Consider the following 17,130-nt stretch of genomic DNA (forward strand, 5'->3'; position numbering starts at 1 on the left):
ACAGACAGTAATACTGTAAGCACTAAGAACAAAGACAGAGTATGCTCAAAATGCCCCACAAAGGGAAGTGCCAAATTTTATATATCATTCAATTATGCAATGTATTCAACTATTGCAATAACTAAAGAGTTGGCAAAAGACCCATATGAACTTGCCATTTTTTTTAATGCATGCTATGATTTGGTTGTGTGCAGCACTAGAGCTCTGATTTTGTAATATACATAAGCTATTTTGAGAAAAAACAGAAAATGCTGGAAATACTCCGCAGATCTATGGAGCGAGAAACAGAGTTAACGTTTCAGGTTGAAGACCTTTCCTCAGACTGACCTCCTTTTATGTTGTGTTGAGACCTGGCACCAGCTCTTTGTGAGTGGGTCTGCTGTAGCTGGCTCCACCTCAAAATTAAGCTTGTTGGAATTCATTAAGGCCAAGTGGCTAAGAAGGCCCAGTAAGTATAGATCCTCCCAGCTGTCTGCCTCAGTAAATCCCAGCAAGCTTAGTTTTAGTTTGCAGTCAGTTGCATAAGACCTGTGCCATTGGGATTTGGTGCCACTTGCATGCGTTGTACCACGGCACAAAAGCAGCTTTAATTAACACTTTTCCACTTCAAACGAGTTCACTGTTTATGAAGGGTTGAGGTGTTGTGGAGATTGTTAGGATACAACGCAAATACAGTCTCTCCACCTTTCAAAAATGTAACAAAATGGATTTGTGTAAAGAATGAGCATCCATGCTGCATATTTTACCCTATCAGGAAGCATTTAATTATAACATAATTCCCTATACAATTCTAATAAGACACAGACATGAATTGTTATACTGATGCTTTCAGTAATAATTATATGTATGCCATTAAAAAAATACCAGATGTAACTCTTAGACTGCTGCCAAGTCCAGGGAAATGACTATCACTCTGGACCAGGTGGTTGTGCAAAGCTTTGGGTCATACATTTTCATGCTGAAACAAAGACAAATATTTCAGTAATAAAGCTATTCAAAAGTCAGGAACAACTATATTGCAATAATTTCATGTTTTCTTTTCTTGCTAGTTTTCTCTGTTCCCTTCTTGCTACCGCATCAGATAGTCAAGTAAGCCAAGTAGCCATTATTTATGTTTGAGCGTCAGCAGGGATTGTCAGTAAGATATCCTATCTTAGAGCCTGACCCTGCTCTGATATCCACAGATACTCACTTTGACCAGGGTGGGAGCGAGGGGTGGTGACAGGTGTACAGAAATCAAGAGGGGAATCCTGGCTGTGACTAAGTGGATAAGCTCCACCACTGCCCTAGCTGTGATCAGTTTAATCAGTACAGGCTTTGAATTGAACCTGGGAACTTCCTGTTCTGCACATCTCTGCTACTCCCTGGATAAACTCTCCAAGCTATCAGGCATGTAGAATTAAAGTAATTCTAAGCTACAAAAATAAACCTTGAAAAATTATTTAAATGAAAAAAAAAGTTTAAACCATGTAATTCTGTATGCCCTAGTATCTCTCTTTATCTTCCACTGTCTCTCTGTTCCCATTCTCTCTCACTTTCCTATTCTGTTTTAAAAAATGCAATATTATTTTCTTTCTGTCTAATCCATTTTTTAAACATTGTCTATTTAAATAAAATTAATGTTTAAACTTTTATTCACTTTCTTCTTCGCCTCGCATTTACCATTCATTTTGGGAACAACTTTAAAAATTAGGGCTTGAAAGGCTAAGATTGGAATTTTCCCAGCTCTGTGGAGGCAGCTTTGGAGGCGGAGGAGGCTTGGGACTTTGGAATGCTGTGCGTCAGGTCGGCTGTCCAATGTGTTACCGGCTCTGAGGGCTTTTCCTGAAGCTAGGCTCCCAGGGCAACAGCTACCTGTCTGGCAGTAATGCGTAGCTGATTAAGGTATTTAAAAGAGCAATTATCCCCTATTATGGTACTGCAATGAAATGTTACAAATGGAGCACAGGCCCCTCACTGTGTCAGGAGTCCAGTAACGCTTTGGAGGCAGCTTCATGGCAGGCAGTCGGAGCACCATCATATGGTCTTGTAGATTCTTGTATAAAGACGCAAAAAGATTGTAAGCATGCAAATCCACAGGCATTTGGAACCGTTTCCCCTGCAACACTGATCCCTGAGATGGTTCTGGCCGCTATTTATAGAATGCCGATTGGATCTTTAGGTGAGCGCCTCCACCTTGTGACATCCTCTTGTTCTCCATCTGCCTGAGCAGCACTCACCTTTTCCAGTGCCTGGCAGCCAGCCCTCCCTTCTGCCCCTCCGATTGGCGTTCCAGCATCTGTGTGCCACCTGTTGTCCCTAATTCGACGGCAAGCGTAGACACGGTCTACTAATTGGCTGCCCCCATAAAGTTAAGCTGGCAGGTGCTCTACTAAAATGCGCTGTCTCAGGACCCAGAAATGGTCCCGATGTTGTAATCCGCATGCCGCAGGAAAATTCAGCCCTGAAAATCAATTCCAAAAGCCATTTTCAGCAAATGACAAAGCAGAAGAATCTTGATTTACAAAATTACTTTTTAAATTTCAAAAGGCACAAAAGACTGAATTTTCAGGCTCCTCTAGGTACAGAAATGGAAGTGGATGGGGCCCGAGAATAATGGTGTCGTCTGGCATGCCGTTTTCCTGATGCTTTTCCTGGCACTGGCTATCTTTGCAGAGGCAGGATCGGGGCTGACGGGGCAGCTCGCCCAAATGTAGCGGGTAGCCGATTAGGTTTGTTAAGGGCCTAATTAAGGCCAATTAAAGGAGACCAACTGGGATTTTCCAGTCGGCCTCCAGTTTCCCACACTGGCGGGGGCCAGTTTAGATGCCTGAGGGAGGGTACCTGGCAGCAGATGGCAGGGGGGAGGGAGGCAGGCCTAGAGGCCCACCCTGCCTGCCTGGGTGCGAGAGCAGCCATAGGCTACCTTGTATAGGGTTTCCACTCCCCATAGTGGTCGCCTGGCTGCTCAATCTATTTTTTACTTAAAGATCTAAAAAAATAGGAGGGAAGGTGCCTCCATATTGAAGTGTCCTCTCTGACTTACTATCCATTAGAGCCTGCCGCTCCTCTCGAGCTGGAAGGCCTTTGATTGCTTTGAGAGCCTTCCCACCATGCTTAATTGGACAGAGAACTTGTTGCCATCTCAAGTAAGGGCAATTAGCCCCTATTCTAGCACTGCAATGAAATGTTACAAAAGGATTACGGTCCCCCTGTGAAAATCCCAGGTCAGTGACTGTTTCCCCCGGGGGCGGATTTGGGACCCAGGAACAGTTCTAACTTCTGTTTTCTGCTTCTGGAGGAGAAATCCAACCCAAAGGCTCTGTCAAACAGCTCTACTTGTTGGTGGTCCACTAAGTAATAGAAAGTCTTGAGTGAGTAAATGTTTCCCTAATGACCCCCTTGTCAAATCTGACCCTGCAAAATTCTGAAATGAAGCTTATTCGGACTCCCATTACAAATCTGCAGAAATGCGGTACTTCATTCCAGATTCAAAAGTGAATAAACATTAGTACTGCAATGGTGTTAGTACTCTAGATATATTTAGCATGCCATATTCTTAATATATGATACAATAATTACTACATAGTAGCAGAGCAATACTGCACTAACCTTCACTATCATTTGGGCATTATTTTTCTTATGGGGCTGAGTTTTGTCCTGAGGGCGAAGGCCACAGCAGCGGCACCAAAAGTGGATGCCGTTTCTGTTGTCTCATTAAGCAGCTGGCTGCACGTAATCTCGCAGTGGCCGGCCGATTAAGGAAGGCAAGGTGTGGGGGCAAGATGAGGAAATGGGAAGCCCTTATTAAAGAGCACGAAGCACATGAGCTGTCTAATCCGGGGTGCGTGACAGGTGCTGGCACCATATTTAAAAGGCTGCCAGCCCTGCATTTGTTGCTACCTGAGCAGAGAACTCCATCCTTTTACTGCTGTCTTGAGACATCCTGCTATTGCTGCTGCAGATCCCCTCACTGAAGACTCAAATCAACCAAGCAGCTCATCTGAAGGATAAAGCAACAATGGTGGAAGACCCCAGGTTACCCCATGATTCAGTGATGCCTCCCTACAGGTTCTCCTCCAAAGGCAAGGCGCGAAGTCCTCTTCCCAAGGCATGGGAGGAGGTGGAGAGGGCCCTGCCTGATCAAGAAAGCCTGGATGGAGATCGTAAAGATGGTCAGCAGCTGTGGATTCACACCCTGAAACTGGATCAAGTGCCAAAGCACGTCAATGACCTAATTCGGTCTGCCAAGATCAGTACTCCATACCTCTTTTCTCTTTGGGGCTGATATGTGGTAACACAAGAGAGTTCGCTTGGTGCCGAGGGAGTGACCACCCAGTCGGTGGCAAGGGGATGAGGCTGCAACATACCTCCAGAGGCATGGCTGCTTCTCCATGAGAGATGCCTGTCTGTCATTGCTGACTCCTACAAGATCCCTTGAGAGTGGCCATGTGCAGGTGGCATTTGTGTGCCCCCATCAAGAACCACTGGGCCCCACTGACAGTCTTCCTTCTTGTGCTTGCAGAAGATGGCATACAACAGAGAGAGCCAAGACTGGAGGATGGGTGCCGCACCTGAGGAGCAGGCCTTGGAGTTGGTGGGGCACCAGGGCGGATGTGCAATTGCTGATGATGAGACGGGAGTGCCAATGCAAGAGGTTGAGAGAATGAATGTGGGTACACATGGGTGCATCTGGCACACACAAGGCACAGTACTCATGTGACCACCACTGGACCGCCACAGCAAGCATAGTTGAGATGAGGAAATGGGAAGCCCTTAATGTTTATTAATGTCAATCTTTATGTTCTCTCATACAGGTCAAGGTCAAGCTGAGGCACGAACAGCTCAAGTGACTGGGGGCCAGACAGCCACCTCTGAGAAAGTTGGGGGGGTGGGGGGAGTCCTCAGAGGGTGCAGCGTTACATCATTCCCCCGCACCCTCCACCTGCACAGATACTCTCACATTAGTTGGTGTGAGTTTGTGATTATAGTCAGGGTCATAAGCTGGTGAGCACATCACAGACGTGCCCAAGCAGCTGATGGAGGCTGTGACAGCCGAGGGCACTGACAGTCGGGAGGACTGCTGGGGGCCGGGCCCATGCTGAGCCCAGGCTGATGACATACCTCTGGAGTTGGCAGCAACACAGCAACTGCTGCAGTTTCAGCGAGAGGTGAAGGAATATCTGCTGCAGCTTCCAGAGGCAATGCGCACCCATGTGCGGATGATAGAGATGTCCATCCAAGCTATGAGTGCTGTCATGTCTCTGATGGGTGCATGCTTGGCTTCCTCCATCGAGAGATTGACGACCCTAATGGAAAGCCAGTTCCAGCAGACCACTCCAGTGGATATTGGAGATGTGCACAGAGCTGCATGCAATCGCCTAGTCAATGAGCTCAATGCAGCAGTGGCAATGCGATAGAGGGACAAGGCGTCTCTTGTCCCCACCATGTGCTCATCCTTCTTAGGTCAGCAGGGAGGTACAAGTGTGCCTGGCAAGGGAGGGGAAGCGACTGACTTCTGCTTCTGGGGTCTCCTTTCAGGGTGCTCCTGGGGTGGACAGCGGCTCCTCAGCCCCTCTGCCAGTGACTCCATCACCTCAAGAAGCCATGATGACAGAGGAGGGTCCTGTACCTGTGCAGGATTCCCTCAGCATGCTGGGGCCCTCCAGGCCTCTGGCAGGCAGAGGACAGCCACCAAGATCATCCCAAGTCACAGGTCAGCACAATCAGCAGCCTGCCTCCACTGCAGCTGGAGCACTCATAAGAGAGTTAAGAGGAGCACCAAACTGCACTTGGGGTTCACGGGTGATTAAAATCTACAGATGTTAAGTCTCATTTCTGTTGTTCATCTCAATAAACCTTTCACTCACTGATGATGCTTCTCATTACAATTTTTGCTGTCCTGTGAGCTCTTATCTACACCCATACTCCCTCAATGGGTTTGAAGCGATGGACTAAGGTGCATCTGTTCACCTCCTCAGCCTTGCCTCTGCGCACTGTGCACCCGGGCGCTGGACGATGAAGTGCCAAATGAAGGGGGTGACAGCAGGATTAATTAAAGGTAAGGCTTTATTGGAATCTTTCCGAGAGGCCACAAGGGTCACAGGAAATGGCTATGTATCAGGGCATTTCAAGCCTCACTTGTGCATACCTCATTGCGCCTTGCTTGTGGTCCAAGGGTTCCTTATCTTGCATCACCTGGTCAACTGGCTCCTCCTCATCCTCATCTTCGGAGGAGACCTCACGATCAGCAATGTCCTCAATGTTCAAAGCCTCCCCACTCTGCAGTGCTAAGTTGAGCAGTGCACAGCAGACCACCATGCTGGGGCATACTGAAGGGCTCCACTGGATCGGTCCAGGCACCAGAAACACATCTTCAGAAGGCCTGTGGGTGGACCATGGCAGGTGTTGTATCTCTTCTTTGCATTCGTGTATGGGTTTCTCATAGGCGTGAGTAGCCTTGTCCTTAATGGGTAGCCCTTGTCTCCCAGTATCCATGCCTGAAGGCATGAGGGGGGCCAGAAAACCAGTAGCACCCGCGATTGCTGTAATATGTAGGAGTCGTGGCTGCTTCCTGGAACCCTGCACCCATCTGAAGGATCTGCTTTTGATGGTCGCAGATCAGTTAGACATTGATGGAATGCAAGCCCTTCTTGTTGATGAAGGCCACTGGCTGGTTCGTGGGAGCCTTGATGGCCATGTGCACGTAGTCAATGGGGGAATCCAGCAATGGTCCCAAAGCTGATGGACCTCCACCTGACTTTCTGGATTGGTGTGATATCGTCATAGTTGCTGGTCCTCTTGAAGAAGGCATTGGTCACCTCCTTAATGCACTGATGGGCTGCAGACGGAGAGATCCCACACATGTCTCCAGTGGATCCCTGGAATGAGCTGGAGGCGTAAAAGTTGAGAGCCATGGTGATCTTCAGGGCCACTGGCATTGGGTGTCCACTAATCCCTAAGGGTCTCAGCTCACCCTGCAGCATGGAGCTGAGATTGGTGATGGGCTCCCCAGAGAACCGCAGTCTTCGCTGACACTACCACTTGAACATTTGGAGGAAGCACAACCTCGGGTGGTACACTGTCTCTTGGGGATAGGTTCTTCTGCAACACATTGCTATTGGCATGCCGCTCTGCACCCTTCTCTGGTGTGCTGACTCCCAGGCTGAACCTCTTGCTGATCCTGAGGTTGCTGATGTGCCCCCTCCAGGGCCTGAACCTCCCTGCCTCTGAGCTCTGCCTCCTCCTCAACAGGGGCCACAAGGCCTAAGTGGATGAGGCCCATGGCAGGTGTCCTCTCTCTCTGATTCCTGGGCCTTCTACCAGGATGGACCCCTCCCCTCCTCCAAACCTGTCCCTGAGTCATCCCCTCAGGGCAAGTGCCACTGACCCAACGTGACCCTGGCCACGTGCCTCCACAGTCCTGGCACCTTTTCCCTCCTTCTGCCGATGTCTGCCAGTTCCCTATGCGCATCACCTTTCCTGCCACTACACACTGGCTCTCCCGACAGCTTCATAAGAGAACCAGCATTTACTGCCCGCTTCCTTGCTGAGCTCCACTTCCTTGCCGCCTCGTCAAACCAGGCAGGGTTCCAAAGCCCGGTGGTCCTATGCACCATTGGTAAAATTAGAAAAGCACTGTAAAATTAGGTGTTAAATTGGTGTTAAAATTTAAAATTGGCTGTTTAAATACCTCAATTGGAGTCCTGCCACCTTGATGTCAGAGGACCGCCCTCCATGGTTCCCGCCACTTGTAAGATCCGGAAGTAACGTCAAGACGCCGGACTTCCAGCCAAACACAGTCTATTCCCATTTTATGGCTTGCACACCTCCAAACCTGCTCTAAATGACCTGCTAAAATTCGGCTAGGATGTCTAATAAAAATTTTAACCATTCATTGGGCATTTAGACACACAGTCTGGCTTGATTTAGCATTGGTAGATCATCCTTTTGAAGTAAACGGAAGATTACATATATGTCCTGCAAGTCTTTGGATGTCACATTTACAGTTATGATCATGAGCTATGCTGGCTTTCAGTGTTTCTTTCCTTTACAGTACCACGACACTCTGTATTGTCCAGCACTTCAGTGTGCTTGTGTTAGCTTCTACCAAACATATGGCTCAGTAGAAATTAAAAAGAGGGAGTCTATGTCAATATAAAATTAAGTGCTAATTAAATTTGAAAGGGTTGGAGATACAAATGGGACCTTTTTTTGCTGGAATAGAGGTTGAACTTTTCTAGGTCGGAGTGGAGTTTGGATATAATCAGCTGGAAGACAAACCATAATAATTTATTACTAAAGCCACTGATCATTGCAAACATTCCTGCAGTCAAATATAATTGATTTTGGTACAAATTGGCTAAGTCTTGCTAAGCTAACAGGCATAAACTGGGAAAAGAGCATGTCATCAAGTATAGTAGACTGTGGAAATGAAAATTGCCTTGCTGGCTCTGCAGGTAATGACTAATGATTTTATTGGAAATTTGTCTATATTTCTATATGTTAAAGAAAGTTTGTCTTTACAATAGCAATTTATCATAGCCAAAAGTGATATACCTTCCAATGTACAGTTTTCCTATTAACAGCCAGTCCTATATTTTACAGCTTTAACTTTGATTGTCACTGTGATCCGAAACTGGCCCAGATTTTGCAGTTGTGATGATGGTGAAACTGTCTGCATTCACTGTCACTGCAACCGTGAAACTGACAGCAACTTCAGAGTCTGCACCTACTCAGATGGACTGGATTTTGTTGAGCTCCCGATGTTGGGCTTCGTGGCGGGGTACGGGGGGATGGGGGGAATGGAAGATCGCAGTGGCCCGCCACGGAGCCTGACGTCGGGATTGCTGTGCCTGATCTACCCAGCGGCGGCGAGGCTTCGTGGTGGACACACTGCCGCTTGGCGACGGGACCCAACTTTAAATATTGAAATTAACTTTATGCATACATTTTAATCCAGTTGCCGGCGGTCTTGCTGTTAGATCCAGATTTTCCGTGCAACGGGCGGCACTCACGCGCCTTCACTTTCCTGTCTAGGGAAGGCTGGCGCCACCGACGCGGGAAAGGGCGGCATCAGAGCATCTTTAATGGAGTGCAGCAGGTGCGGGGGGGGGGGGTGGGGGAGGGGGATGGGGTCAACTCTGCGTTTTTAGTCTTGGTAGGGAGGGGGGACCTCTGCACTTTGTGCAGTTGGGGGGAGAAGGGGTCAACATTGCAATTTCAGAGTATTGGGGGGGAGGCAATGGGCCAAACATTGATTTTTAGTGTAGTTGGGGGGGGGGGAAACGGGGGCAACTCTACATCCTCTGATATACTTTAAAAATGGCACCAGCCCCTGCGCAGAGACAGCTGACACCGTTCGCGGTGTCGCCGAGGCTGCTCCCACCATGTGATTGGGGGGGGGGGGTTACCACCCTACATATTTAAATGAGTCACCACACTCAAGATCGCGGCGGCATGGCAGCGCGCAGCCTTTCTCACCAAAAATAAAATCCAGCCCGTTGCTGTCAGTAATTCCCTGTAGCTCCACAGGGAGCACTGTTGAAGTCCCTGTAGATGGAAATCATTTGAATTGACATGAACCTCCACTTTCATGCCATTAGTTTTACTGTAAAAACCCTTGAAAAAGTTACGCCTTATGTATACTAAATTCATAATTACTGCTGAACAACAGTCTGGTCCTGAAAAACAAATTTTATATTTGTGGAATGCCAAATTTGTACATTAGGTGAAAAAAAACATAGATTTTTAAAATAACTTATTTGAAGTTCATTTATGATACTTCAACTTCGACACCCATGTGCATATTACAATCTTTGGCCCAGATTTTGTGGTGTAATGATGGCATAACTGTCAGCTTTTGCTGTCATTACTCCACTGAAACTGACAGCAACTTCAGGAGTCTGCACACATGCAGAATGATGTGGAAATCCAGAAGTTGCTGTCAGTAATTCTATGCTCCTCCAGAGGATGTGCTGTTGAGTTTCTTCCCAGAGTGAAATCCCTAAGAAAATCAGAGAGTTGACAAGAACTTCCACTCTTACACTGTTAGTCTCGCTTTAACAAGCTTTGAAAAACTTACACCTTATTGAATGAGATGTACCTGGGTTTTTAACAGCATACTAACTTCATAATTCCTGCTAAACACCTTGAGCGGCTCTGAAAAGCTAATTTTATATTTCTGGAATAACAAATTTCTCTACTATGATGAAAAAGTTCCAGAAACTTTAATATTTTAGAAGCTAAAATATCTTAAAAACTTGCATCTTAATCCAATCCTTATCATTTATTTTGCTTTCTGAAAATTAAAATTAGAAGTGAATGCTTCTAACTTCCTGGTTTTCTGTCTGTGGGAATACTTCATTGTGATTGGCTGCTTACCCTGCTTGGTGACATCACTGCTGCTGGACGTCTGGAGATCCCCTTGACTGGTACCTGATTTAAATTCCGATGAAGGGTCACTGACCCGAAACGTTAACTCTGCTTCTCTTTCCACAGATGCTGCCAGACCTGCTGAGTGATTCCAGCATTTCTTGTTTTTATTCCTGATTTAAATTGTTGGGAAATCCATGCCACAGAGATTGCTAGACCTTTGTGGGAAGCTTTTTTTGAGGTCAGTGGCAAGTGCCTTTGTTCTGCCACTGACTGCAAAATCCAGCCCAATATTTAGCTGTCTGCAAAATGTTTGCTCTCTTTGAGAATTCTTCAATGTAATTGGCTGCTTAGCCTGCTTGATGACATCACTGTTGCTGGACATCGGAGATCCCCTTGAGTGGATGCCAAATGAAATTAACATCAGGAAAGGTGAAATCCAGGCTATAGATATCGCTAGATCAGCATGGATTTACTAAAGGGAAATCCTGTTTGACAAATTTATTAAAATGTTTTGAGGATGTAATTAGTAGGGTAGATAAAGGGGAACCAGTAGATGTAGTATACCTGGATTTCCAAAAGGCATTCAATAAGGTGCCACATAAGAGATTAATAGGCAGGATAAGGCCTTATGGTGTTGGGGGTAATATATTAACATGGATAGAGGATTGGTTAACAGACAGGAAGCAGAGAGTGGGTATAAATGGGGCATTTTCAAGTTGGCAGGCAGTGAATAGTGGGGTGCTGCAAGGATCAGTGCTGGGGCCTCAGCTATTTACACTCTATATTAATGACTTGGATGAAGAGACAGAGATTAATGTATCTAAGTTTGCTGATGATACAAAGCTCGGTGGGAAGGTAAGCTGTGGGGAGGATGTAGAGAGGCTGCACAGAGATACAGACAGGTTAAGTGAGTGGACAACAAAATGGCAAATGCAGTGTAATGTAGGGAAGTGTGAAATTATTCACTTTGGTTGTAAAAATAGAAAAGCAGAATATTTTTTAAAGGTGTGAAACTGATAGGTGTTGATGTTCAGAGAGACTTGGGGGTACTCGTACAAGGAACATATAAAGTTAACGTGCAGATGCAGCAGGCTATTAGGAAGGCCTGGCTGAACTTGTTCTCACATTGAACAACTTCTCCTTCAACTCCACTCACTTCCTTTAAGTAAAAGGTGTTGCTATGGGTACGCGCATGGGCCCTAGTTATGCCTGTCTTTTTGTGGGATATGTCGAACATTCCTTGTTCCAGTCCTACTTAGGCCCCCTCCCCCAACTCTTTTTCCGGTACATTGATGACTGTATTGGTGCTGATCCTGCTCCCGCCCTGAACTGGAAAACTTTATCAACTTTGCTTCTAATTTCCATCCTTCTCTCACCTTTCTATGGTCCATCTCCGACATTTCCCTTCCCTTCCTCGACTTCTCTGTCTCTATCTCTGGGGATAGGCTGTCTACTAATATTCATTATAAGCCTACTGACCCGCACAGCTGCCTCGACTACACTTCTTCACACCCTGCCTCCTCTAAGGACTCCAGTCCATTCACCCAGTTTCTCCGTCTCTGACGCATCTGCTCTGATGATGCTACCTTCCATGACAGCGCTTCTGATATGTCTTCCTTTTTCCTCAACCGAGGATTCCCCCCATCACTGTGGTTGACAGGGCCCTCAACCGTGTCCAGCCCATTTCCCGCACCTCTACCCTCACCCCTTTCCCCTCCCTCCCAGAACCGCGACAGGGTTCCCCTTGACCTCACTTTCTACCCCATCAGCCTCCATATCCAAAGAATCATCCTCCGCCATTTCCGCCACTTCCAGCGTGATGCCACTACCAAAGGCATCTTCCCCTCCCTTCCCCTATCAGCATTCCGAAGGGATTGTTCCTTCCGCGACACCCTGGTCCACTCTTCCATTACGCCCACCACCTCGTCCCCTTCTCACGGCATTTTCCCCTGCAAACGCAGGAGGTGTAATACCTGCCCATTTACCTCCTCTCTCCTCACTATCCAAGGCCCCAAACACTCCTTTCAGGTGAAGCAGCGATTTACTTGTACTTCTTTCAATGTAGTATACTGTATTCGCTGCTCACAATGTGGTCTCCTCTACATTGGGGAGACCAAACAGAGACTGGGTTACCGCTTTGCGGAACACCTCCGCTCAGTCCGAAAGCATGACCCCGAGCTTCCGGTTGCTTGCCATTTCAACACTCCCCCCTGCTCTCATCTCTGTCCTGGGATTGCTGCAGTGTTTCAATGAACATCAACACAAGCTCAAGGAACAGCATCTCATTTACCGATTAGGCACGCTACAGCCTGCCGGACTGAACAGAGTTCAATAATTTCAGAGCATGACAGGCCCCCCATTTTACTTTTATCTTTAGTTATTTTTCTTTTTTCTTTTTTTTTTGTGTTTATTTTATTTTAGTTTGTTTAGTTTGTTTCTACTGTGCCTACCTACTTTTTTTCATGTTTGTGCTTGTGGCTGTTCAGTTTTCAGTTCATTAACACCCTATCTGCACTAATGCTTTGTCTTTCAGCACACCATTAACATATTGTTTGCCTTTGCTCCATGGCCTTCTGGTCAGCTATTCTATGACCTTGTCCTATCAATACCTTCTTTTTATTATCTTTTGCCCCACCCCTGCTTTACTTGCTTAAAATCTTTTACATTTCTTATATCTGCCAGTTCTGAAGAAGGGTCACTGACCTGAAACGTTAACTCTGCTTCTCTTTCCACAGATGCTGCCAGACCTGTTGAGTTTTTCCAGCACTTTCTGTTTTTATTATGGCAAATGGCATGTTAGCCTTTATTTCAAAGGGACTGGAGTACAGGAATAAAGAAGTCTTACTAAAATTGTACAGGGCTTTGGTGAGGCTGCACCTGGAATACTGTGTGCAGTTTTGGTCTCCACATTTAAGAAAGGATATATTTGCACTGGAGGCGGTGCAGCGAAGATTTACTAAATTGGTCCCTGTGATGAGGGGGTTGTCCTATGATGAGAGGCTGAGTAAATTGGGCCTATATTCTCTGGAGTTTAGAAGAATGAGAGGCGATCTAATTGAGACATACAAGATTTTGAAGGGGCTTGATAGGGTAGAAGCTGAGAGATTGTTTCCGCTGGTCGGGGAATCTAAAACGTAGGGGCACAGTCTCAGGATCCTCATTCAGGACTGAGATGAGGAGAAATTACTACACTCAAAGGGTTGTGAATCTTTGGAATTCTTTACCCCAGAGGGTTGTGGATGCTCCATCCTTGAATACATTTAAGGCTGGGATAGACAGATTTTTTGTCTCGCAGGGAATCCAGGGATATGGGGAGCGGGCGGGAAAGTGAAATTGAAGTCCAAGATCAGCCATGATCGTATTGAATGGCGGAGCAGGCTCGATGGGCCATATGGTCTACTTCTGCTCCTATTTCTTGTGTTCTTGTTATCTTTGTAAGCGGCTTTCTTTGAGGTTGCAGTTAGTGTTGTCACTTCAAAGCTAACTGCAAAGTCCAGGACATTCAGTCCACAATATCCTGGTGTATATTCTTTTCAATTCATTGAAAATTCTACTATTTTAGTTCTGATATTAAATTTATGTATTTCTTTTTATAACATACATTACGCATTCTTTAAAATAAAATATTATATATGTTTGTTACACTATGTGACATGATATACTCCTGGAAATTAATTTGAATTTGAATAGATTGATGCTATGATAGACATTGAAAATTGAAAAGTCATAGCTATAAAGAACAGTGCCACAAATGTAACCTGATTTTAACCAACATGTGGTTTACAAAGATTATATAAATAAAAAAAATTATTTGAAAACCAGTCAACATCTTTTGCAGCAAAATTGGGAACATGAATGTTGAGATAATAAGTAGCTCACCTGTCGGCTTGCAGTCCAGAACTTCTTTTGGAAAAACTCCAATTTCATCTGAATACCTACAGCTGTTAAAAGGCAGAAGAATAAAGCTCAACTACCTTATGTTTATTTTTTAATCATACACTAATATAACTGTCAAGAATAGATGTGCATTGTTCAACTTTGATAGGTACATTTGGAACAAAACTGTGAATGTCAGTTTTCACAATACTTTTCAACTGATATAATAGGCCTGACTTTCTTAACATTCCAGACCTGGCATGATTCCAGTGGTGTACAGCATTGGTGCAGTGCAACACACAGGCCTGTGGACTGAACTAAATTTGTCCTTCGGCCTCATTATATTAATGCAGACAAGCTATAGATGGACATCAGGTGTCCATAGGGCCTTACCAATGACTCGTGCCAAGGACTACAGGTGCTGGGAAGGTGATTGGGATTGGGGCAAAAGGCAAATACGATCCCAAAAGGAGCATTCATACTCCTTCCGGCTCCACAGAAAAAGGTTGGAAGTTTTGGGCCCTTTTTTGAGCAGTATCCAGCATTCCCTTTAAGCACACTGCCAGCTCTGACTAGTGTAAACAAATTTAACAATTTAGTGGGAAATGAACACAGGATTATATTTTAATACACAATATTTTAATATTGAAATAGGACCTGTGCCGTCTCAGGTGGCCACTGCCACAAGGGCTGTCTAAAAATGGCCCTGACCAGTTTAGTAGTGGCCCGATTCCCATACAGATCGGTCTCGGGCCTCTGCCCTGCTAAACTGATTATTGCTGTGCCCATTTTAGGCCCATAAGTTTAAATTTTTCCCCCAATTAGTCCTTTGTAATGACTTCCATCTCTGAACGTAGGGATTTTGTTTTGGAAGCATGTAACATTTTCAGAACCTATCCTTGTAACATGCTTCTCAAAGTCTGGGTACCTTAACGTAACCTTTTATCCATATTTTGCAGGACGAACAAATATTTGCCTCTCCAAATATTTGTCTTTTCCTTTCCTGAAATAATCAACTCAAGGTGAAGCATGGTATACACAGCTGCCAGTGGCTCTCAGATCTTGTCCAAGTGTACTCTTCATGTGTGACCAATGATTGTCAGAAGATATACTTAATTGCAAGAGTCCATCAGGAGGGAGAGAAGCAAGTGGTGGCTGCTGAAGCACAATACCTGTGTCATTACCAGAATATACATTAAATGCTATATTCTGATTTTGTCAACTAATTTTATTTGTTCTGTTTATCGCTGGACAGTACCAGATTCCAAACCTTGTTCTCGGATCTTAAGCAAGTAAATATAACCATCCCTTCTGACTTCTTCTGATCACCTCTTTTGCAGATGTATGGATCATGTAAGAAGATTGCTTTGCCAACACCTGCCTCCAATTCAGCATCCCACTGATAACAATTCTGAGCGATCCTTACAAGTGGCTTAGTGTGTTGAAAATTGTAAGGATGGATTGTCTTTTGAGGTTAGAGCTCCGCATAATTTTGAACAATGACTGGACATGCTGCATTATATATTGTCTAAATGTGACAGGTCCCATAATTAACTCCTACCAGGTGAACTATCCAGTCTGTAATACTGTCAGTCTCGATGTAAGAAGATAAGCCCTTTATAAGTTAATTGCATAAAAACCATCCAGGCAATCACTATCAGTATAATGGAGATTCCTAGCATTCTTAGCAGGAAAAGGCAAACGATTTATTTTGTACATAATGCAGCAGCAAATACTGCATAATATATTAAAAACATTATGTTGACACTTCCTGACAACCTTCATCTGTTAAAAACTTCTATGCCAAATTCATAATGGAAACTGCCTATGTAAAATTGTTATAATGTAATTACACCCTTCCATCAGTGCACTGCATCAGCTCCACTGGTGGGAAGGTGTAATTACAGCATGACAAGTTTACATAGGCAGTTTCAATTATAAATGTGAACATAGGAATTCATAATTGAAATACAAAAATAAGAATAATAAGAATTAATATCTCAAATGTTGTTCATTCTATATGCCACAGGGATAATTTTCCAATCTCATGTGCACCTTGCCCGCCAGAATGTGTGCTGGAAATTTTCCGTCTTCACTCCTAGCAGATGAGGCTCCCTTCCATTGTGCAAAGTAAGAAAATTACTCCTTACATCTCTTTCAGACAATGTGAAAATAAAATATATTGCATTTTAAAATAACAGACCACATAAGGCTAGAGTTACTGCCAGAAATAAGAATGGATGAGTGCTTAATGTATTTGCATGACATTGCATGTACTTTGTTTTAATGATGGCATTAACCAGTTTATTTATGTGGGTTAATACCGCCATGAAAATAGTGATGACTGTAAGATACGATTTACAAAATTGGCAATGTTTGTGGAATTTGTTTATATATGAGACCATACACTTCTCTGTAATGGTGTTCAAGACAAATGCCAAACCTCTGTGATGTAATATGGGCCTTTAATGACAGGATTTTTCATTTGAACACCTTTGATCATATCTATGCTGTGGAATTGGAATGTCAACTACCCCTTTGATACTTGGATGAGTGACTGGATCTAACACTACTCCCCAAAATACTGGTAACAGCTTCTATTAACACCATTCAGTCAACACTATTCCAGTTCTAAAGCCTATGTTTTTACAAGCTTTTCATTTCCTCAATATGTCTTTTGGAATAGAGTCTGATGAGTTCTGAGAGAACATATCAGCAGCACTAGGGCAGTGCAAAGAGCAGTCACAAAGGGTTTCCAACTCACTGGGCAGAAATTACAGCAGACAGGATGAAAGTATTAGGAAAGAAGGGCTGAATATCCAGGGCGAGAGAAGAAAGATGTATAATACATCCTTATAATGAAAGTCACGATGAGCAAAAAGCGGTAATCCTCTGAGA

General features: G+C 44.7%; 1 protein-coding gene across 1 annotated transcript in view; it reads right to left on the reverse strand.

Annotated features, from left to right (window-relative positions):
• cacna2d3a (calcium channel, voltage-dependent, alpha 2/delta subunit 3a) overlaps positions 1 to 17,130 on the reverse strand; it is a 705,663-nt gene that overhangs the window by 115,538 nt on the left and 572,995 nt on the right. Inside the window, exon 25 of the mRNA XM_068052271.1 lies at positions 14,236 to 14,297. Within this exon, the coding sequence (XP_067908372.1) occupies positions 14,236 to 14,297 (62 nt within the window). The remainder of the gene's footprint in view (positions 1 to 14,235; positions 14,298 to 17,130) is intronic.

This window comes from Heterodontus francisci, chromosome 19 (assembly GCF_036365525.1).
Source record: "Heterodontus francisci isolate sHetFra1 chromosome 19, sHetFra1.hap1, whole genome shotgun sequence".
NCBI lineage: Eukaryota > Metazoa > Chordata > Chondrichthyes > Heterodontiformes > Heterodontidae > Heterodontus > Heterodontus francisci.